Genomic DNA, 22197 nt, shown 5'->3' with positions numbered 1-22197 from the left:
CCTCCGGATAAAGGTCCATTATAAATGGACTGTCGCTGGACAGGCATGTTCGAAAGCAACGATTACCATTCTAATAGGGCAATAATCCTTTTCACCATTTACCAGTAACGTTGTAAGTATCATCTCCAAGTAAGTCATGAATTATTTATACCAACATTCCACATACTTTATACTTTATTCTCAGTTTCTTCTTTAAAATCTAATTTCCTATTTTGCGATGAAAAATTGAGATCCAAAATCTTTGCAAGCCCTTTCTTTTCATCATTTGTTAGTTATATCTTTTACAAAATGAGTCTAATTACTTTTGATTGATTTTAGTTATGAGTTCCCGAGCAGTCCAGTACTCGAGCGAGTTCACCAACGATACTTAGCGCATCTGGTTAGCATTCGCGGCGGCGGAGGTGTGCACGGCTCGCCTTTGCGGATGGTCTCCTATATCGGGTGACCCGAATAAATAATACTCCCGGGGATCTGGCTCTAATTTTCATCATCAAGCGATCGGATACGCTCGATCGGCTGTGCGAATCGACACCGCGACAATTGTGCAACACGCCGTACAAAATACACGGGTAAACATCGTGTATTTTCATTTTAATTAACTTCTGCCGCTGCGCAACGCGGCTCCGTCATCAGTTCATCCGTCAAAGGCAGCTGATGGATGTTAATTAATCGCACTGAACACAATAGGACATTTTATAGCTGCCGTTTCCATGCATCTCGGAATAAGTTGGTACGTCTGACCGACAGAGTCTTAGCGATCAAACCAAAATTGAAAATCTTTAATATCGTTCGACCAGTGTGTTCGAGTATTGGTCTGACGTTCTTCAGGTCCCCAGAATTTCTTTTACTTCGCTGGGTTCATGGATCCGTCCTTGCGAATCGTCTCGCATATTAACTGACCTAAATAAACGTTAGAGATAAATAGCTAGGTTTGGTTTTAGCCTCGCCTTTCATTTATATTCACGGATTGGTTCCAATCCGCGTGTGCCGGATTAATGTAACCAGTCATTAACGATGTCATGCGTACTTTACCTATCACGTAGAATTCCCATATCGTGTAATAACCGATAGAACTTTCTCGATTGGATATAAGTGGTACTAATCTTTCATTGATGATTTAATTGACCTTCTCGAAGCCTGCAGCTTGAAAAGAAAGTTTCGCAAAACTTTTCTCGGAGCTCTGTAAGATTTTAAAATAGCAGATATCGTTAGAGGACCAAGACATCCCTGGTCATATAATTCGTGAACGTGGCCACTTTTATGCACTTTTATGAACTTAATCATAGTTTCGGCGCTCAAGCGATTTCCAGGCGTTTTTACGACCGGACTAACCCTGAACTTGTAGAGTAAGGTCGAAGCGGCTCCGCGAGACCGCTTTGTTTCATTAATTCCTTGTCCAATCACATCGTCTGGGGGGCAAAAAATGAATTAACGCCGAAGAACTATTAACCCATCGGACACATCACGCGACAGCGTGTCGGAAAAACTGAAAACGTTTATGCGAGCCGTGTGGCACGTGCTTCGCAACGGGAGAGAACGAAACAGAATCGTTTGTATCGATGAGACTCGAACGGCCATGAACGAAACGATCGTGTGTCACGCGGATGAATACGTGAACTCGTCCTTCGTTAGACGAGAAATTGTAAAAGCCTCCCAGGGAGCTTTCTATTAATACGCTTTTTTACGACACTCGCGTAATGTTTATGGCATCTATGAATTATGGATGACGTTACGCTGTACGCCAGGACGGTGAAATTGCTTCGCGTTAAGCAAAACCCTCGTGGCGGTCGTTAAATCGCCATCTTTTATCAAATTTCTCTTGGCCCCCTTGTGTTGCAGAGTGAGAAGGTAGCGTTGGATCACTTGGAATATTTGTCCCGCTTGGATAACGTAATAATCGACGCTTTCAGTCAGTGGATTCACCTACTGATCGGATAATCGGATTACGAGACCGGGATGATATCATTCGCCTCGAAGATACAGCGTGCCCGCGATCCTATGTACCGCTCACGCGTCCGTCGTTGCGGAATCTTCTTCCATCCTCGATTAATAAGACCACACGGATCGATGCCAGGGCACAACCAGAGGATGGGACATTTCTTTCGCGATTTTTTCTGCATTTCCAACAAGTTGGATCTTAAAAAATCTCTACTCTACCAGTTAATTCGATGGAACAAGGTCTAAAATCTAACTCCCGAATCCAATTAACGTTGAACAACTCAATCATCCTTCCATTTTTAGGTGTCTCCGCGATATGGGCCCGACACGGATGAAATTATCCCGGGAGTGCGGTTAGGAGAACCCTTTGATCTCCCTCTCGTGGATCGTTGCTCGATGGGTATACCCTATAGAGGCACCTGGCATCGGATTAACCGAGTCGAGGTGTATCTGTATAAGCGCGTAGGTGGTGAGGGAAGGGGGGGGGGGGGGGGGCACGGCCCCCGTTGGAAGCACGGCCCTCGTCGGTAGAAAATCGTATCGGGGGACCGTTTCAGTGCTAGAAAGGGAAGAGACAACGTCCCGAGCGATGAAACGAGATAGAAGCTACACGTAGTAATGGGACTGAGATGGCGCTAGTTGTGTCCAGAAGAGGAATCGCTCGCCATGCATGGGTCTGTTGCCTTGCATTAACGGTAGCGATGGGACCGACTCGATACCTATTCGTGACTCTCGAAACTCCGAACGGTAATTCGAATATTCCGCCTGGACTGAGATAAAAATGCCGAGGCCTGTCTCGTAAAACTATGCAACTGTTGATGTCACTATCACGTTACAGAGCCGCCAGTTGTAAGTTCACCGGGTGATGGCTGCCATTAATTTCGTAACACGCGTATATACGGTTACACGAGTGCGTGTTTATCAAACGAGTAATTCAATTTCATACGCGTAGAACCCGACCAACAGCGACGTTCAACCTGACACGGTAACATTTCACGGTGGAGATGAAGAAAGGTGGAGTAATCGGAAAAAGTCGACGAGCAATCGACACCGGCCGCGTGTCGTTTCCATCGCTAATCAATGGGGCCTCTCTCTACCTGCGCCTGCCTCTTAACCTGCCATCCTTCCAGCAGGGGCGACGCTCACGTAGGAGACCAAAACGGCCGCAGGTAGGGAGTAGTCGGTTGACATGAGAGACCAACGGAAAGGAGCGGGGCGGGGAGGGAAGGGGCGGGGGGCAGAGAAAGAGAAAGAGAAAGACCGTGAAAGAGGGGACAGGAGAAGGGGCCCGGTTCTTCCACCACCTCGCCCTGTTCACGGCTGTCTCGTTCCCTCTCACTGTCCGTCTCAGTCGCGCGAAAGGCCCCGGGACTAAAATTCAGGACAGAAAACCGTCCGGTTAGTTCGAGGCTGCCGGCAGGGAACGCGTTTACCGGCGATCGCGAGTCGATCTCCTCGGCAAGGTGTGGCGGGCTCGTCCGAAAGAGAGAGAAAGAGAAAGAGGGCGAGGGAGAGAGAGGAGAGCGCGCGCGCAGAAGATCGAGACCCGTCGAAACGGGCATTCGAAACGAAGAGCGAGAACGGGCCCCGAACAGAAGGAGACAGAGTGACTCGAGCCGATCGAGTCTGTCGCTCTCCCGTACACGCTGGTAAGGTAGCTCGCGGCCTTTCTCTCGCTCGCTCACTCTCCCTTCGTCCGCGTTTCACTCGAGCTCTTCGCGGAGGATCTCCGCCGTGGAGTCAGTATCCCGTGATGGTTAGGTACGCGCGAAACCACTCGCGCCGCGCCGTTGACAAGTGAACCCTCGCGAGCAAGATCCGACGCCTTTTACAGGATCGTTTGCAATTGTTTCTTCTTGTTCCCTTTTTTTTTAAGTTTTTTTTCCTCTCCCGCGCACGTCTCGAAAACCCGCGTCGCTTTCTGTTTCTGTTCCCGTTCCGTCTCGCTTCGTTTTCCGTTCCGCCGGTTTCTCGTCGCGTACGCGTATAGTACGCGTGGTAAACAGAGAGAAACACACCGTGCGCGTACAAAGAAACACTGCTACGAGCGTGGAAAAGTGCGTCGGACCGAAGTCGCGCGCAGCTGTCAAATCGAGCAAGAGGGGCCCGTGTGCTTCTTCCTCTTATTCTGCTTCTTCTTCTTCTTCTTCTTCTTCCTCTTCTTCTTCTACTTCTTCTTCTTCCTCTTCTTCTGCATCGAGCTGGTGTACTTGCCCCGAGGATCCGTGTATATATACGTACACATAGCACGTCTATATACGAGCATAGACGCGATTGTGCATGCTGCAGGCACGTACGTGGGCCGTACGTACCGTACTTGTTCCTCTGCTCATCGGAACCCGCCGCCGCCGCCGCCGTCTGTCTACCCAAGACCCGTTGACTCTGCGCACCGCTGTGTTGCTTAATTCCTGCGAAAATCGTCGCGAACTCTGAGAGCGTCCCGGACCCTTTCGCCGTCGGTCAGTTTCTTTCATTGCATCTTTTATTTTTTGCTCTTCGATTTATTATCATTCGAGCGAGAGGTTTGCCAGTGTACTTTTTCCTCTCTTTCGAAATTCCAGTAACTCTCGCGAGAGTTCAAATAATGTACCGTTACGAATTCGAGGAGTTTGTTCGGAGGAAGCGTAATTGTTCAAACGTTGCTTTGCTCCGGATTCGAGTAATTCTCAAATCCGTCTTGCTCCTCGATTATGGATGATTGTAAAAATTCGAACAATTCTGTACGTTTAAAGTCGTTTCGGTTGCCTCGACGATCCTCGTGTCTATCAGACGTTTTGCTCAAGGAGACCAGCGTTTAATCGCGTGTCTGAAGTGTTTGGAAATACTCGTATCTGTAATGAGCGTAATTTACACTCGGTTACACCGCGGTGGAGATGAAATGCTCGATGAAAACGGCAAACCGTAAAATGGCCAGAAACTCGAAATGCAATTACTTCCGGCGGGGTGATGAAAGCGGCAGATTCGAAAGTTGTAATTCTTACATTGCCGCGTTTAAATCCGAAACGTTCGAGTAATCGCGGTTTTGTAACGCTTAAACGATCGTAATTCCCATTCATCGGATCGTTCCCAACGACTCGGGCCGAATAATTAACGATCCCGATTTATCCATTAGCGTCCTCTCTCCGTTCGTTTTTTCGCAACACGTACAAATATATTCCAAGAATATTAAATCCAGCGGCGTGCCGTTTAAGAACACTTCCGCGTGGTATGCAAATCGCTCGACGAATACCGATCATCGACTCGACGTCGCCTTATTGTCCCAATTTTAATTCGATGCCGTTTAATATCCAACTCGATCGTTTATCGACCAGCGATAAGTAACCAAGACGTGGCAAATGGGAGTTAATCGGAACGCAATTTAATATAGACGTCAACCGGCTGTTAATCAACGTGTGTACATGTTCAATGATGTGTAAGCTGTATAATCGAATCGCGATTTATTGTTTGAAAGAAACGTGCGTCGCTGTAAACGGTGCCCGTGTCCGTAGGTAAAGCGAGCCTATTACATATTTTACGGGTACACGCGAGCGTATAAGATTTCGAAACGCGTGTAATACATAAATAAAGAGAACGAACCTAAGAGGCCGTGGTATCGTGTACTGTTTCGCGTGCCTCGTCCGCGTGCATACTGAACGGCTCGGGTTCGACCGTTCCCAAAAGCGAGAGTTCGCGTCTTTCAAAAACATCCGTCCATTGTTCGTTCTACGTCCGCGCGTATTTTTAACAGAACTCTGAGCAAGCTGAGGAAGGTAAATGTAACAGAGAGAAAGAGAGAAACTCGTCGGTTAATTGATTACGGTCGATCGAGAACCATGAAAGTTGGACGAGGAGTAGTTTTAAAGGATGCGCTTTAACCAGGGCAATAATTGATTTCCTCGAGGTACCCTGTAAAGTATCGATATCCTTAAACGTTCCCGTATCGCCGTTGAAAAAGCGATCGATAATCGTTGGTGCGTGGTCGACATTGATCGTGAACGCGTTTCTGTTCCGGTTCCTGGGATATTTTCGCTTCAGATACGGCATCGACGCGATGCAGATCGGTGGGAACCGATTCTTCGCGGGACGGTTAACGTAGAAAACGGGTTTAAGCGTGAAAGTAATTGAGGAAGCGGACGAACAGACAAGCTGTTCGTGTTCACCGCCAGCCAGGCTACCAGTGCAAGCTCGCCCCGTGAAAAATCGCTGGTCTCGCGACGTGGAAACGTTATGGACACGCTGGTTCCAATAAGACGAAGCATCGGTTACAAGAATTTCAGTAATTACCGTGTCACAGCGGAAGATAACGTATTGCCTCGGTCTCCGGCGATCCTTGAGCAACGCGTTTGATTAGCTACAGAGAACCTTGGAGTTCGCTCCAAGTGTACGGAAAAGTAACCAGCGGTTTACCGTGGTACTGCTTTTTTTTCACGAACTTTCAGTTCTTTAAATATTCCTGTTTCAACCTTATTCTTCCTCGTCGAACCATGTTGGACTCGTATCGCTTCCTAATTCTCAAAGTCCAAAAGTCTTGCAACGCTGCTATCCGAAACTACGAAACTCCCGACGCTCCAAAGTCCCATGAGTTCTCTCCCCCCATATCGGAGGCGGCGGCGGAAACGCGCATCGAGACTAATAACGTAACTCTTCTGATCGAACAGTGAGCGATGGCACTGCGTTTGAGGAGCAGCAAGGATGTCAAGAAGAGCTCGTACTACGTTTGGTACCTGGGCGCCCGGGAGGCCAAGGGGGTGGACGCGATGCCCGGTGCCATAGCTTACCTGCTCGAGCGGGAACGGCTGCAGGAGCCTTTCAAGGTCACGCTGCAGGTGAGCGGTACCATTTCGGAGATCCGGTTTCGCGGCCGAAAATAACCTCGAAAAGAAAGAAAGAACGAGTAAAAAAAAGGAAAGGAAAAGGAAAAAATGTGAACGAGGGAGCATTAATTGTCACGGGGTCGGGAAAGGGGAGGCGCTCGCGGTCGCCTCGCGTTCGCGTTACGTCCATCGGGTGGCAGTGAAAGCGGTCGGCCGGTCGTATAAAAATCGCCAATTTATGACCTCAGCCTACATACCGGCGATCGCCTCGACCTGTTGCCGCGAGTTTTATCAACTTCCGTCGAGGATACCACCGCGTCCCGCCGCGAAACCCGCCTGGAAACGAATAAGAACAGCGGTGAAGGGGTTGGGACCTCGGATTAATGGCTCACGGCGGACCTTGCGGGATCTACGAAGACGCGGACGACTGGTTTCAACCGGCGATATGCAAATCAGCCGTCGATGGCCGGTCCGATGGCTAAATTTTAAACGGGGATCTCCGGGTTTCGGGAATTTATCGCGGGGGAGTTTTAAGGGCGGCGCGGGCAGGCATCGCCGGTAACTCCGTCTGACGGGATTCCTCGCACTGTGGGAACAGTTATCGGCCCCCGTTTTCGGGCGTCGGTCCTCTATTCTGTTCCTTTTTCGCACGCCTACGCGTGACGTTGATTGTTTCCTCGCGCAAGATGAAGGCCTCTTAAAATTCGCCTCGCGTCGCCTCTAAGAAAGTTCCTCGCGCCGAGATCCCCTCGAAACCTAGATTTCGTTGTTACGAGAACGTGCCACCAGCAATTGCATCAGAAAGTTAGACAAGTTTCCTGGAACGATGTCAAACGATTTTTCTCCCTATCCGGCGCAACTCGCTTCACCGAACGGACTTTCGTTGAACCGATCGACGTCTCCTTCTGCAGAGGTCCGATCGTTCCCCACGATTAATTACCAGGCTAATAACGAAGCGTACGCAAGCGCGAGCAAGCGGCAGAGGCGCGCGACGGTTCTCTCATCAAACAATTTTCTCAGGGTTGAACGATACAATTAAATATAGATTAGTAAAGCGTTCAATGAGGTGAGGCTAATTAGATAATCGTAATGAGGAATTCGTTGACCTGGTTGGTTAGCAGGAACGGGCACGACGCTAATACATCCGGCGCGTTCAATATGGGAAAGAGAAAATAAACGGATGACACCGAAATTGTCTCGCGACCGTTAAGCTGGCATGTTGCTCGACATTCCCGTTGCATGTCAATCGAAATTTCGTTGATGGGGGTTGCATGCGACGTTGAAAACCGCCTCGTTACGCGCCGTTCCGCTGCAAATTGCTTCTGCCCGCGCTTGCGCTCGCGAAATCTGATGCGGACGACGAGCCGCGCACCTTGGAAACAGTCTCGAAGGATTTTACTTCGGAATTTTTCGTTCGTCCTCTTTCTTTTTCTTCGCGAGAGAAGGGTATTAGAGAAATTAAGAGTTCTAGCAAACAATCTAATTGGTTCGCGGGCTAAAGAACATGCAAACAGCTTTTTCGCGCGCTCTGAAATCAGCGAGCTTTATGAAAACAAAGGCGTTCCTTTTATCGACGCGTTCGATCTTAATGGTCGCCGTCCCGTGTACACGTTTGGCGGACGTGTTAACTCGCCGCAGGCGTGCGCGGTCAGCGACGAAGGAGAAGAGAGTGAAATAAAGAAAAGAAAAAAAAATCGAAGAGGTACGAGAAGGAAAAAAAAGGTGAAATTGTTACGAAATCCCGCGAGGCCCGCGCCTAATTGTTGTGCAAGTGTAATTGCCCGGCTGTTGCGAGAGATCGCTCGCCTCGGGAATATTCTAGCGCCGAATTTTCGTGGCAGCCTTTTAATTGATCGGTCCTCCGCGTACCTGGACGAGAATCGCTCGCCTGATTCTCTCCCTGGGCCGATTTCGTCGAAACCGCAGACGCGAGGCTGATTGTTACGCAGCCAGCAGGAGGAATGCTCCTCCGTGGATTGGATTTCGTAATTCTCTTGCAATCCTAGGCAGAGCTCTCCTCGCGTGGGCTGAAATTCTTGAGAGAATCTCTTGGGCATTGCGCAACGCTTACGATTTTTTCTAGAACTCTTTTCTCTATTCGCGACTCGTGTTCTCCGCGTACTCCTTTGGGACGGACAAGTGTAACTTTCGAATTAATTGGACAACGAAAGGCGAGAGATCGGTGTTACGGTTTGTCGAACGTTGTTGTCTCTTTATGGACGAACGCGACGTAGAATTTCGTATCGTATTTACGATCGGGCCACGTCAAAAATCGGTGAGTTACTCATCGACTGCGTAATGGATCCTCACGGCCGCTAATGAAAGAGCGAGCGTATTGGTGATTTCAACGCCTCGGGCCGGACAATGACCATCGACGCACTCGTACGCGCATTCCTAAAAGAGCGACCGCAAAATAGAGAAAGTCCTATTATTTTTTGGTTTTAATATCTTGTTCACTTTCATCGTTCCGCTGTTATTATTTGCTTTCCAAAAGGAAATTTGTACGCGCCTGTACAATCGTGGGCGCAGCTATTGTTTATGGGGAAAGCATCTCTTTTTCAACCTGCTTATTGAACAATACTTGTTGTTGCCCATCGGTTTGTAACGGTGGTTAAAATTCAATTACACCAAATAGCAACCGTAAACGCATCTGCATACGCAAGCGCAACTGCACCTGCGGCCGAGTGCAATCTGCGAAGTGAAATTGCGCGTGCGAGCGCGGTGCGCACACTGCAGTTGCACCTAAATTCGCGAGTAAAAAGTGCAAATACAGCCGTGAGCATACATTTGTAAAATAAGATGCAAGTGAAGAATGCACAATGCAGTTGCAGATATGCGTATCCGCGAGCAGAAGAAGGGGCAGCTGGTTGTGCGAGTGCGACTACTCGCGCTACAAGATGGCAATTAAAATCGAAGCGTTTAAGGTCGTGTAAGAACCACGGCAACGTATTTAGAAACTCCGATCTCGCAGCCAGGCTTCTTCCACCCGTATACATCGTGTCGTTTGAACGCGTAAAATCGAGGCGACGCGACGTTAACGCTCATTAAATCCCGCTTCGCCGAGCCGTGGCCAGCCGTTCGAAGTAGCGCAAGCCGCGCGAGGATCCATCGGCCGATTTGCATTTCAGCACGCAACGCGTACGCCGCGTTTTCGTGGCCACGGTTAAAACGTCGGCCGCGTTAAAACACCGTTAAAGAGGGCTGCTATTAGACCGGGCAGCCAGCTGATCGTCCACGTTTTACGATTACCAGGTGAGCAACAAGGGGCTGAAGATTATACAGACGGTCCATCCGGGCGGCTCGACGAGGTCCGCCGTGAAGCACTTAGTGCCTGGACACGCTGTGCTAGCCGCCGTGCAACGGGAGGACGTCGTCGCCGCTACTCTGCTCTTCCCAAACCCGGCCACCAACAATCCTGTCCACGTGCACGCCTACAGGTTACTATACCAGAAACTTAACGCTCTACGCTCTTCAACCTTTACCTCTTTTACCGCGATGCTACACCGTCCGATAACTTCGATAATTTTCCTAACGTTCTAGAACTGACTGGAGTACGCCGATAATAGTCCTACGCAAGATTCCGCATCCTCGTCGTAGAGATTTGGGAACTTTGGAAGTTTGATATTTTTCTACTTTTCGAGGCGACTGCGCCGCTCCATCGAGCTGTAAAATTTGCACGCATACGCTTTTCGTCAAAAGCTATCCCCTCGTCACGGTATAATTGTCGAAGTCACGGGTCAGACGCATCGACTTGGTCCCTCGACCTCCGTATCCGAATAAGCGTTTCTTTTTTTCAATTTCTAATTTGGTCGCAACCAAACGTCGATCGACGACCTTTATTGTTGCCCGTGAACAGTGCAAGAAATCGCGGCCAGCGAACTATCGCGTGCCACGAAACTCCGCCGCGATCTCGAATGAACCATTTACCTGGTTCCGATCGAAGCAACCGATTCATGAATTCAATGGAGCTGTTGTATAATCCCCGGTGTTTCGTTACGTGTCGGAAGATCATTACCGCGAGCGAACGGGGATAAAGATGGGGGACAGTCGCGGGAAGAAGCGCGTCTCGTTTGAAATAGACTCACAATGGTACGAGACGAGATTAACGTTTGAAGGTATCTACGGGTCCTAAACTTAGCGGTAACAATTTTGATGCTGAAGAAAATTAAATGACAAATACTCGAGCCGATAGGACCCTTTAGAATCATGCGGGTCGTTAATTAGCCAATCGAGCTAGTTTTACACCGCGTTGGATCTAGGCGCGATACGGGACGTCCACGGGGATCGCGGTACGTCTTCTTTACCCGGACGCGATAGGAAAAATCGATCTCCCCTGTCGCGTTCATCGAACTCGTAGACAGCGGATTAGCCGCGTTAACGAGGCCATCGACGGGAATTAACGCATTGCCAACGATCTCACGGCGATCTGGGCGAATCTGTAACGCGGCCGTTTTCTGGATAATTATCTGTTAATTGGTATTAACGCGAGGCGATTGTGCGAACCGGCTGCCTTTGCGCGGTTCTATTTAATTAGAGATTCGCGGCGATTCTAAGTAGTCGAGATCAAAGATACTCGTAGCGGTGAAAGAAAATATGTAGGCGCGCTAGTTTTTTAACCAGCGATCGCTACGAGGTCTCCAGCTGTTTCGTAAACCTTCAAACTTCCAAATTCCCGATCGATACGAGTCGCGATTGGAATGTATTAGCTGACGACCTTTCGATCGGCTCTCGCGCGGATGTATCATTCGTTCTCTGATTTTGTTAACCTCAGGTGCGACTCGGTGGAGACAGCCGAATTGCTGGGCGGCCAGTTGAAAGCACTGGCGTCACACACCGACAATTTGGCCAGGGTCAACTCGCTGGAGGGCAGAGCGCGCAGTAATTTAGGCAGCGACGGTAGAAGCACCAGGGAGTCGGAGTCATCAGAGGGCAGCGGGGAGCTCAGACACGATCCCGTGCAAACGACCACGATATACGAGTCCCTGGCCGCGGAATTGCGCGCCAAGCTGGGTAAATATTTCTTTTTTCCAGGTCAACTTCTGCCATTGTGCTCCTCTCTTAATCCCCACAGAAATGCGGGGACACGCGAATATCCTCGAGAATCCGTTTAACAATTCCAATTACATTTGCCGTGCAAAATGCAGCCGATTGCTATCGTAAAACATCAGCTGTAATTATTCTGTTATAACTGTGAGACCTTAAGCACAGATCGCACTCGGAATTCCAGTTGCAAAACGGCAACTTCCACCGCGGAGCACGAATTTACATGCGCAGGCGTGGAAGACGCCAGTAAACGATACAGACGCGAGGACAAGCGCGTACATCACCGCTGTTAGCATATGTAAACCGTGATACGAGACGAGGATGAGCAACGGACACGGCTTATTCCATTTCAGGCAGAGGGAACTCGGGCGACAATGACGTGGGTCCGATTCTGCTGCCTCCGAGGGATTACGATACCGTGCACAGACACCGGGGCAATCTGGCCGGGATCGAGTTCAGGCGTTGCTTGAATCAAACGATCGTGGGCGGTAGTACTACCGTTGACAGAGGCGGCACGAGGAGCGCGGCGAGCAGTGGAATAGGTTCGGACAGCGCAGCCACGCCGCCGCCGTATCAGAGCCATCATCCACTGGGTCCGAGGCCATCGAGACCTTCCAGAGATTCCTCCTCTGGTAAGTCGATTACACCACGAACCTCTCCCCCTCCCTTGGCGATTTTTATTTCACTTTATTCCAACTCCTATCTTGTCTCCGCTAATCCCCCGATCGCTCCATCTCCAAATTTTTCAGAGCTCCTCGCACGCTTCACGCCTGACTTAAACGGAATCTGTGAAAGGTCTTCATCGTTGTCCAATCGTGATGACGTGTGTCCAACATCTTCGTCCACTGACGTCATTCTAACAACCACCTCGAACGGCTTCACGGCCACGAGTCCCGCGTATAATTTAAATCGCCCGCGAGGAGCTCGTTTTACACGTTCACGTTGCCCTCGAGAGTTATCCGTGCGTTTATCGAGGGGCACCGAAGAGAGACGCGACGCGAGGCGTCGAAACGGACTCAGCGCGACGGTGGGGGATTACGACAGCGCGGAGGCATGCGCGTTCGCGTTCCACCGGCGATTCGATAGTCATGCTGAGCAAGTGTGAAATGTTTATTGTGAATGAAAAGCGCGAGTGAACGCGATGAGTTCACCGTCGCTCCCGTGACTGTTTAACGTCTCCAATTTCGCGTTACAGTTGGGTCAACGACGCGTTCCTCCCTCGCTAATTGAGACGAGCCACAGCTCCGTCTTCGTCTCATCCCGCGTGGAAATCGTGTTTGCCGAGGCGATTAGCGTGTCTCGTCGCCGCGAGACGTTCGATCGTACCCACGAATGGAGCGGTGATCTACATACGACGAGGTGTAATTAGTCAGGGTGTCTGTTTCCAAGTCCCTTTTGCAATCCGTGACGCAAGGGACCCGTGGCGTTAGGAGGATTGTTCGCGCGTGCGGTTTCGGAATGGAATTCTTCATTCACGAAAGTAATCGCGATCGGGCCTCTGCTCGAATGAAAGTTGTTCGGCTTGGCCTCGATAAGTGACCTCGATTATTCGTAACTAATTGCATCGGGGGGTATACAATTAATCCACGTATCGGTGGCATCTGCGTGTTCCACGCGAAAATCCCGAACTTTTATTTATCAGACTCGCGACTTCTCGAAATAACAATGTTAAGTTCGTTTTGGTTCTTTTTCAATCTAAGAAGTCATAGTTGACCATCCTCCGTTACAGAGATTCGCATTTTACGTGGTTGATTCCACGGATTCCTGTTCTTTCGCTTTATTCCGATCGTCGTTTAATTACCAAGAGAGATTCGTCTAACCAGGACCGTTTTCCTAATGGATTAGGCGATCCGACTGAACGCGCCATTACACCCGCTAAACGATATCGCGCGCACCGTCCGATGTTGCACGAAAGTGAAAGTCCACGGGTCTTCTTTTCCTGGTCCCGCTCGGGAAACGACCCTGGTCATTGGCGAAAATCGATGAATGGTAGCTACTTTGGTTTTCCGCGTATTAAGTAATATTCGATGATCCTCGTACAGGATTTCCGCTAAAGACATCCATGTTTGTCCGCTCCGTTAATATTAGAAAATGTTGATCGAAAGGCTTGAAGAAGGAGGAGCGTTTACAAATTATTTGAAAGGGCCAAAGCTTGCTACCGATGACGAAAATTTGGACGCTTTCTACCGGGCGGACAGGTGGCCGCGCGCGAGCGCGTGTTCCGCCTCGAATCTTATCGCGGCGCGTAGAAAACCGGGCGGAAGGCGACCCGGTAACCCAGTTTCTCGGCGAGCTACGAAAAATCGTTCTCTTCGTGCGTTCCTTCGTCCACGTCCCGCGGCTTCTTCAATTTTTCTCTCCCCGCGCCGCTGCTCCTCGCGCTGAATGCAAACGCGGCTCCTAACGCGTCGCCGATCCGTCTGCTTTCACTTCGATCGGTCGACGGCGGCTCCTCTTTGGAATTTCGTCCCGACGGCTGCTCTTTGTCAACCGTCCTCCCCGTCGGAGAAAGTCGTCATCCTTTTTTTCATTTCTCATTCCGCGTACGAACGAATCGGACGATAAATAAACGAGACTCATCGGATACCGATTACGTCCATTACAAATTAACTTTTCTCGACATCATACGGACCATCGAGGACTACACGGAATCATTCTTTCAAATCTAGTATGGATAACAATCAAAAGGTGCAAGGTTGCCTGACCAAATACCGACTCGAGCTACTTAAACTCGCAGAGGCACCGTCTAGTTCACCAAGGAGGCAGCGAGAACTCGCACGGAGACGCGGATCGGTCGCGGCGATCTTCAACTTCGACGTCGGGAATGGCTTGTACGCGGCTCGTTCTCGGGGCGTGCCACGTTTCCCTGGTCTCGGACCGCGGAACACGTTTTTTAACGGGCGACTGACCCATATAGCGGGGGACGGGCGAATAAATTTCGCGTACGGACGGAGACGAGGAAGAGGAACACGAGGGAGAGACGGGGACGAAACCGGGCTTGGTGTTCCGCCGTTGAACGCGGTGTCCGCGAGCTGGCTCCGTGTTTTAACTACGTTGGTATTGGGCACCTGTTACAGTGGAAGGAATACCGTTAGGACGTCGTGTCTCAGCGGCAGGTACCTACCTGCCTACGGGTACCCGTATACATCTTCTTGGCGGGCTCCGCGGGCAGCCAGGCAAAAATCGGTGTCGCTTTGACACCGCGCCTCGATGTATCGGACGCGCCGCTACCGGAATTGCTACACGCGTATCAGACCGCCCGTTTCTGTTCCGCTAATTTGGTGGTCAACGGCTAATTTGATAAATTTATGTTTCGCATGCTGGAGGTTATTGAAGAGCAGCGTTATTTGAGGTTTTGGTAGCTGCAGAGGGTGAATTCGATGAGGGTGGCTTTCAGACCGATAAGTTAAGTGGTTTTGAGAGTTGTTTCTTCTGTATCTGTTATCTTGGGACAGGTTGTACATTGGGGAATGTTTAGAAAGATTCCCGTGGGTGTTACTGAGAATTGGGGTTGGTTTGAGAGGTTAGAGGCAAATGGTGGACACTCGAGATACAATTTCTTGAGTCGAGATACTTTGCAAGGCGCTGTATCGAGGTGTGGTCATTTGATTTATCGAGTGAAATAACTCCGGTGTGTTGGAATTCTAATTTTTTTTTATGTTGGAACGTATGTTTCCAAGTTCGTCAAATTAAGTTAGAAGAGATTCTAATTCCTCGTGGCGAGTCGACACGGGATAGATCAAAGTTAAATAAATGTCAGATATCATCGGTGAAAATACGCTCGCAGATGTTGAATAACTGTTTCTTTACACAGCGCAATTAAATCGCGAATGGATTAAGAATTGCCGAGTTGATTTACGATTGTAACGAGCGTGTACATCGCCCGTTTGGATAATTACACGATTTTTCACCAGACACCGGTGTTTTCTAGCCGAACGTGCTACTGACCGACTAATGCCACTTTTCACCAAAGCTAAGTTTTTTGCGAACACTCGTCTCAATTAATTTCCCCTGCATTTTCGACTCGGTTAATGCCGCTTCGCGTAACAACCTCAACGAGTGGCAATTAAAGTGGCTAGCTGGTCCACAAGGATTCCAACGAAGATCCACGTTCCGAAATCCCCGACAAGCTTAAATAAATTTTTTCAGAACGGTTCAGAGGGTAAAGGTTGACGTTGGCGAGGTCAGAGTTCTTCCAGGCGCAAAATCGCTCGAGCTCGTTATATCATTGGCCTCTCGGTGGCCACGGTGGAACCCGTTTCGCAACAGGTGTCTCGGGGATACGGCTCGATCACGATTTCCACGTTCGTATCTCCATATAAGCGGCGCTTCTGGCGCGCTCGCGATCTGGCACACTTTGCTCACGATCCGCCTCTGATGCATCGCGTGAAACTATCCTACCTCGCCAGATTCTGGCCCCCGATTAGGTCGATTAATTTATCGCCGCGTTTGGTAGCCGCTTTGCCCGGGACGCGTTACTACCGTCCACGCGACTTTCAGTACGCGCGATCACGTTGCATGGAAAGTTTACCTGACGAGTTTATCCCGACGTCGTCCGCTGGTGGCAGCTCGTTATTGGGGATCCATCTTCTTCTTCGAGGAAGGAACTGTAAGTTACGTTTACGAGATGATCGCGCGGTAGAGAGTTTGGCTTGTTCGCTTGGTTCGAGGAAGAGATCGTTTCTTTGGAAGTTGGAAGTGAGTTCTGTTTTGGAGGACCAGGCTCCAATTAGCGAACTCGAGTCGTTGGTTATTTATGATGACAGATTCGGACGTAAATGTAGGAATTTGCGTTAATGATCAATTAGAACCGCGACTCCGGTTGGCATAGAAAATTCCACTAACCATAGAGAGTGTAATGCGATTCAAATGAACGGTTACTCGGTACTCCCCAATTAATTCATACGTACGACACATCTAATCGAAAATAATGATCCCCGTTTCGCGTTGAGAAACGGTAAGCTGTCGCAACTGGAAACGCTCTGCGTCCGACCGAAAAATACCGATCGTGCGATCGATATCGATTAAAACGATCGAGAAATGTCGATCAGACGGACCTGTGTATGTGTGTGCGCGCGCGCGCGCGTGTACGAGCGTTTGTAGAACGATCTCTCGCCAGAAGCTAGGGACCAGCATCGATGCGGACGGAGAAGAATCCCAGGCTCTTTGCCTTTTAACTTTTACCCGCCGCGGTATTCCCGGCTGTTCGCGAGCGGATTGCGCAAACGACAGCTCTCGAGAGGCTGATCTCCATACCGAGCCGTTCTCTCGGCATCTCTCGGTGTTACAATAACCGCGTTCGGGACGGCATCGGCGACAATAGCGTCGAGGACGAGCGGGTTTACAGCCGCGCTACGGTGCACCAGCGGCGCCATATTGGTCGCCGATGGATTCCCGCGCAAATCGACCTCGTGGGAGGTCACACGCATAACAGAGGGGAGTGCAAAGTTCCGCATTCTCGGCCCACAGCCCCGGGCAGCTGTTAGCCTGGCTCCTCTTCGTGGACCTCCTCCGCGGTTCGCCTCTTCCCCGACTTCGTCGCCTCGAACCCTCCTGACCTCACCGCGGGAGAATAAGGAAAGGAACAGCCGAGCCGGTGCCTCGGTTGTCTTATTCGCGACAGGTTGCGACAGGTTGCCTGATAAAAGAGAAATTGCGGCTTTTACCCGGGCGCGTACTCTCTCGATCCCTCGCCTCCCGTTCACGGTCCGAGATCGCCCCGTTCCATTGTACGGGCGGCTTTCTACTTTGTGCCAGGACCGACCTTTTTTTTTCTTTTCCTTCGAGCACCCTTTCAAGCGGGTATCCGCGCGAGTCTCGTGAATTCGTTAAATCACCAATCGTGGTTGCTTTCAGACGACGACTGGGGTGCGCCAACCGAAGAGACCGACTATCTGCCGGAGTCAGAGACGACTGGCACCAGTCTGACGCTGCCAAGACTACCCAGAAGCCCCGAAAGATTGCCCAGCCAGGTGAACAGGGGCGTATCGCCCAGCTGCAACAGAAGTCGCAGGGCGCCCGAGTTCAGGCAGAGGTCGCCAAGCCCTCAATATCAGCCCAGGGTGAACCCTGGCGAGGTGACCAGTCCCAGGGAGAGATTCCAGGACGCGAAGGAGATGTTTCGAGCGATGGAGAGAGAGGCCATCGCCAGGCCTGTCCATTCCAGGCAGAGAGAAGTTGAAAGTCATCCCGTTCACAGGTACGGTTCTACGCCGGTGTTTTAGCGATCTGCCTTTTTCTCATCGGCGTGTTTGTTGCGCTCGAACATCGCGTAGAAAGCTATAGCGTAATGGAATTAAAGCAAGAAACAGGGAAAGAGATGGTAGTCTGTTTTCGCCCGATTGTTCTGAAAATATCGCTCGTTTAGCGAGACGTAAGGACTCGGGTAGTTTCGTTTTTCAGTCGGTGGCGAAAGAATCATTATAATTGTTACAAGTACAACGATTCAATGGGATTATTTTATAAAATGTTAACCCTCCGCAATATTCAAATTCGTCTCCACTGAAATTCTAATTTTCCAATTAAGTCGTCGTTGGAAGAAAACAAGCGGTATGCGGTCACCGTAAAACGGTTAAGTGCCTCGTTCCGCAAAAATGGCGCTTTCACGCGAGTCCGAATAGATCAGAAAGTCTGTCGACGCGAAAAACAGGGCGCAACAATGGCGGGGAAAAAAGAAAAAAGTGAGATACCGAGGCGCAACGATTGAAATCGATAGGAATCGGCTCCGAGCGCTGTAAGCGCGCCATTATGGTAAACGGTGACCTTAACGAGGGTTCGAAGTATTCGTTTTCTAATCCAGAGAATCGACGCCGATCCCATTGTGTGTAAGAGAGGATCGATGCTCGTTTTCTCTCGCTGCGACGACCAGAAATACTAGTTTTAAAAGGCCACGCGGTTGCCTTTGCTTTTTCTCCGTTGGCATTCGTTTTGGCCCAGCAATCACCGGTGTCAATCTCGAGTAAAAGCTGCCCGACCAGCTGGATAGTTGCTGGCCAGCGTGTAGTAGCTGAAAACTCGACGATTGTTCAGTAGATACACGTCTGGTCCATTGATGGCGGTACACGAAGCCCTCATTCAGTCTACGAGACCAGAATGGGGAGCATATTTCAGTCCACTGTTGCACGAGTCAGTGGAAAGTCGATTATTGCGAGCGTCTCGAGTTTAATTCGCCGGCACATTTGTCGAATTCCATTCAGAGACACGAAAAATTTTACTCTTTCGCCCGAGGCAAATTATCGCGGATATTCCAGAGAAAATGATAAACGATTCGTCTCGCGTGGAACAGCCGCCAGAAGTGGCGCGTGGCAAGTGGAACGAATTCGCAAGTGGCACGTCCTCGTGTACGCTTCGAGATCCTTGCATCGATGTCTAGAAGACATCTTTTCCCGATCAAAAGCCGCTCGTTTTTCCGATCAAAAGTAGCCCGTAAAGAAAAGAAGGGGCGAGAAACGGCGGTTGTCCGAGCAGAATTTAATTAGTAATGGTCGCGATCTTTTTCTGCGACAGGGTCGAGTCAGCCAGGCAGATTCACGAGGACCAGCAGACCCGGCAGCATCCTCTCTGCAACAGTTCAACGACTGGCCACGAGCACCTGATCAGACGGAATCATTCGGAAGTATCGGAACGGGAGAGCGATGTTTCTTACAGGGCCCGACCGCGACCGCGAACCCATCATTACGCCATGGAACGCCCACCGGAGCAGGAGGTCTCGAGGCCCCGGCCGCGAAGCTTCTACGAAAACCCAGCGGTTGGCAGAGACTTCCGAGATCAAAGGAACGTCGTCGATCCGAGAGAAGTAAGGGTCATTGAATCCGCGTCCTCTCCGCCACCTCTACGACCTTCGATCCTCTCGCCTCTCCGCTTCAGCGGACGAATTCCACCATTTTTACGCAACACCGTCGAACAACTCTTCTTCCCTTTAACGAGAAACCTTCGAGATGGTTTTATTCACCCACTTTTTGCCACTGTACACGCGAAGGATTTTCTACCGCTTGCTAATATTTGTCTTTGCCGCGGGGTACGGGCAAAAAAACCCGGTGCTACGTGAACTTTCTATTATCATACTTGTAGAGTGCCGTGGTGAAGGTTGTCACTGTGGAACGTGCGATCGCCGATACGGTCTTTTTTCGATAAACACGTAGTAGTATTACGCTAATCACTTTCTACCGCTTACCACGGCTCCTACAAGCTACACCTTCACACTCTATTAAATTATCGGCCTCTTTGACGTCTAACACAACGCTTTCTATCGCCATATATCACAAATTTTTTTTTTATAACCTTCACATCTTCGCAATAATTCTCTTCTACTAAATTCTACATTTTTATTTCACTCACTACTATCAATTTATAATATTCAACGCTTCGCTACTCCTTGCAAGCTTCAGTTTTTGGAAGATCCTCATGGATACCATGAGCTTTGGAAGCTCTTTGGGAGTTTCTCACCTCGCATGATTAGAGTTCATCGAACTCCAGTCTCATAGGAGTCTCTGGATCCTATCGAGCTATTAACGTGCTCATGGTCTGTCCACAGGTTCGTGATTTCCGCGACCGCGCGCACGTGCGGGAAATACGCGAGAAAGTGCGTGCCAGGGCGAGCACGTATCAGGAACTGTCCGAGCACGAGAGATATCCAGGGTTAGACCGCGACAGTGCCAGACCACCCTTGGAGATCGTGCCCAGCCCGGGTCGATACCGACACAGCTACGCGGAACCGCCCAGACTCGGTCTAGCCGCCCTTCATCCATACTGAGCTGCTCCTACGGCTCGTTGTTATAACTAATAAATTATTTAATTAATATCGTTATCGTAATACCCGCGAGAACCGTCGTCCAGCGTCTATGACGAAATTTAAACGAATTGTAACGCGCAACGGATCCCAGACGGTGGAGCAAATGAAAATTCAGTGAGACGGTGATTTCAGATTCTCCTTGTCGTGGATCTCGTAGATCAGATCGGTTGAGCGGACTGTAGCAATGCACGTGTAACATTAAGCGTAGCTTTTCTTTCCTGGCGTTGATTCTGAAGCTTCCAACTCTTTCTCCATGTTCCTCTATTTTATCGAACATCCCCGAATTCGATGACCTGTAGTAAGGCGTATTCTTGTCTCGATGCAGTTGTCGTTGTGATAGTATTCACTGCCATGTTGTACTCCTCGCAAATCCGCAAAGCTGTAACCGTCTTCGTCCTCTCCATTATATTCCTCAGAGAGCGCAATCGCTATAAGCTACACGCGTCGTGTCCCTCTTCCGTTCCGAAGGTTTCGTTTGCCCCACTCCAGTTGGACATTTTTCGCGGCGACCGTCGTCGACCCTGAGACAGTCCTGGACGAACGTAGACCCATCGTTCTCCTTTGTACTTACTGGACCGAGGCCCTCCGTTCGAGGATCGCCTGTTGACTTCTGATCGCGACTTCCGTGCATTATATTGTTATCGCGCCGGATGCCAGACTAACGATAATGATAGGAACAAGTAACAAGCAGTAACATTTGACAGTAACAGTAACAATAATAACGGTTAATAACAATAAAGTTCTTCGTCGTATTTTTCATCTCCTCCTCATTAGAATTTATGGCTCCCACCTGTATAACTTTGATAGACACTCGCTAAATTAGTGTGAAGGCTCTCGAGTGAGACTCCTTTGCGGAGGAACGGAGCCCGTTCGAGTGTAATTTGCAAAAATGGCGAGAGGAGGATGGTTGGTTTAGGAATTCGTGTCACGATAGGCTCGGGAGAAGAGTTTCCAAATATACGTGCCACGTAAATCACCGAAGACCGTGCAATAAATGTTTCATGGAAATAAACTCCTCCCCAGGTGTGCATAACGCGAGCTGCACTCGGATCCTCGTTTCCTTTTATCTTCTCGGTTGCCCTTTGTCGCGTCCTCTTCAGCGTTACCCTCGAGTTCATAATTGCAATGGTCTGTTCCGGGGAAGAAATTATGTTTGCACAATATCTTTCATCGTAACACATCACCGCAATTCTTTTTGTTATGCAGCTATAGATATTCATTCACAATTTCCAAAGTTTTCAAGAGAAGTTTATGCGTGTTAAAGGTATTAGAAATGTCTGGTGTTATAAGGAAGGTTGAAAGAAGTGGAAAATGGGGGTGGAAAGGGTCTCAGGTAGAAAAGGTGCCCTAGAATTTGAAAAGCAAATGGCGAGAAGAACGTGAGCAGTGAGAACCATTTTCACTGCAAAATGGAGCCTGGTTGTATTTGAAAAACGCATAATTTTTTTACGACTATTAAATTTTTATTTTAACCAATCAGTATCGAGGTCTCTCATAAATCTACAAGGATAAAAAAGTGCTGGGATACTGTAGTCATCATGGTTCTTTCGTTGGATAATTACTAGATAGAAAGTATTCTCTTGTACGAATCGATTTTTAATTTAGAGCTGGCAGGTGTTGATTACAGCATTT

General features: G+C 49.5%; 1 protein-coding gene across 2 annotated transcripts; it reads left to right on the top strand.

Moving 5' to 3' along the window:
- The first annotated feature begins 2898 nt into the window (after nucleotides 1–2898).
- Nucleotides 2899–20601, top strand: LOC143429575 (uncharacterized). Of its 2 annotated transcripts, XM_076905233.1 has the most exons (9): nucleotides 2899–3107; nucleotides 4228–4397; nucleotides 6576–6743; nucleotides 9984–10168; nucleotides 11503–11741; nucleotides 12128–12406; nucleotides 17631–17973; nucleotides 19281–19569; nucleotides 20308–20601. In XM_076905233.1, the coding sequence occupies exons 3-9, from the start codon at nucleotides 6582–6584 to the stop codon at nucleotides 20524–20526; spliced, it is 1716 nt and encodes a 571-aa protein (XP_076761348.1). In that variant the 5' UTR covers nucleotides 2899–3107; nucleotides 4228–4397; nucleotides 6576–6581; the 3' UTR covers nucleotides 20527–20601. The 2 variants fall into 2 exon arrangements, with proteins under 2 accessions (XP_076761348.1, XP_076761349.1); XM_076905234.1 differs by lacking the exon at nucleotides 4228–4397.
- The last annotated feature ends 1596 nt before the right edge of the window (nucleotides 20602–22197 follow it).

The sequence above is a fragment of the Xylocopa sonorina genome, chromosome 12 (assembly GCF_050948175.1).
Source record: "Xylocopa sonorina isolate GNS202 chromosome 12, iyXylSono1_principal, whole genome shotgun sequence".
Taxonomy (NCBI): Eukaryota; Metazoa; Arthropoda; class Insecta; order Hymenoptera; family Apidae; genus Xylocopa; species Xylocopa sonorina.
The sequence above is the reverse complement of the archived record's forward strand: the minus strand, read 5'-3'. Positions and strand labels throughout refer to the sequence as shown.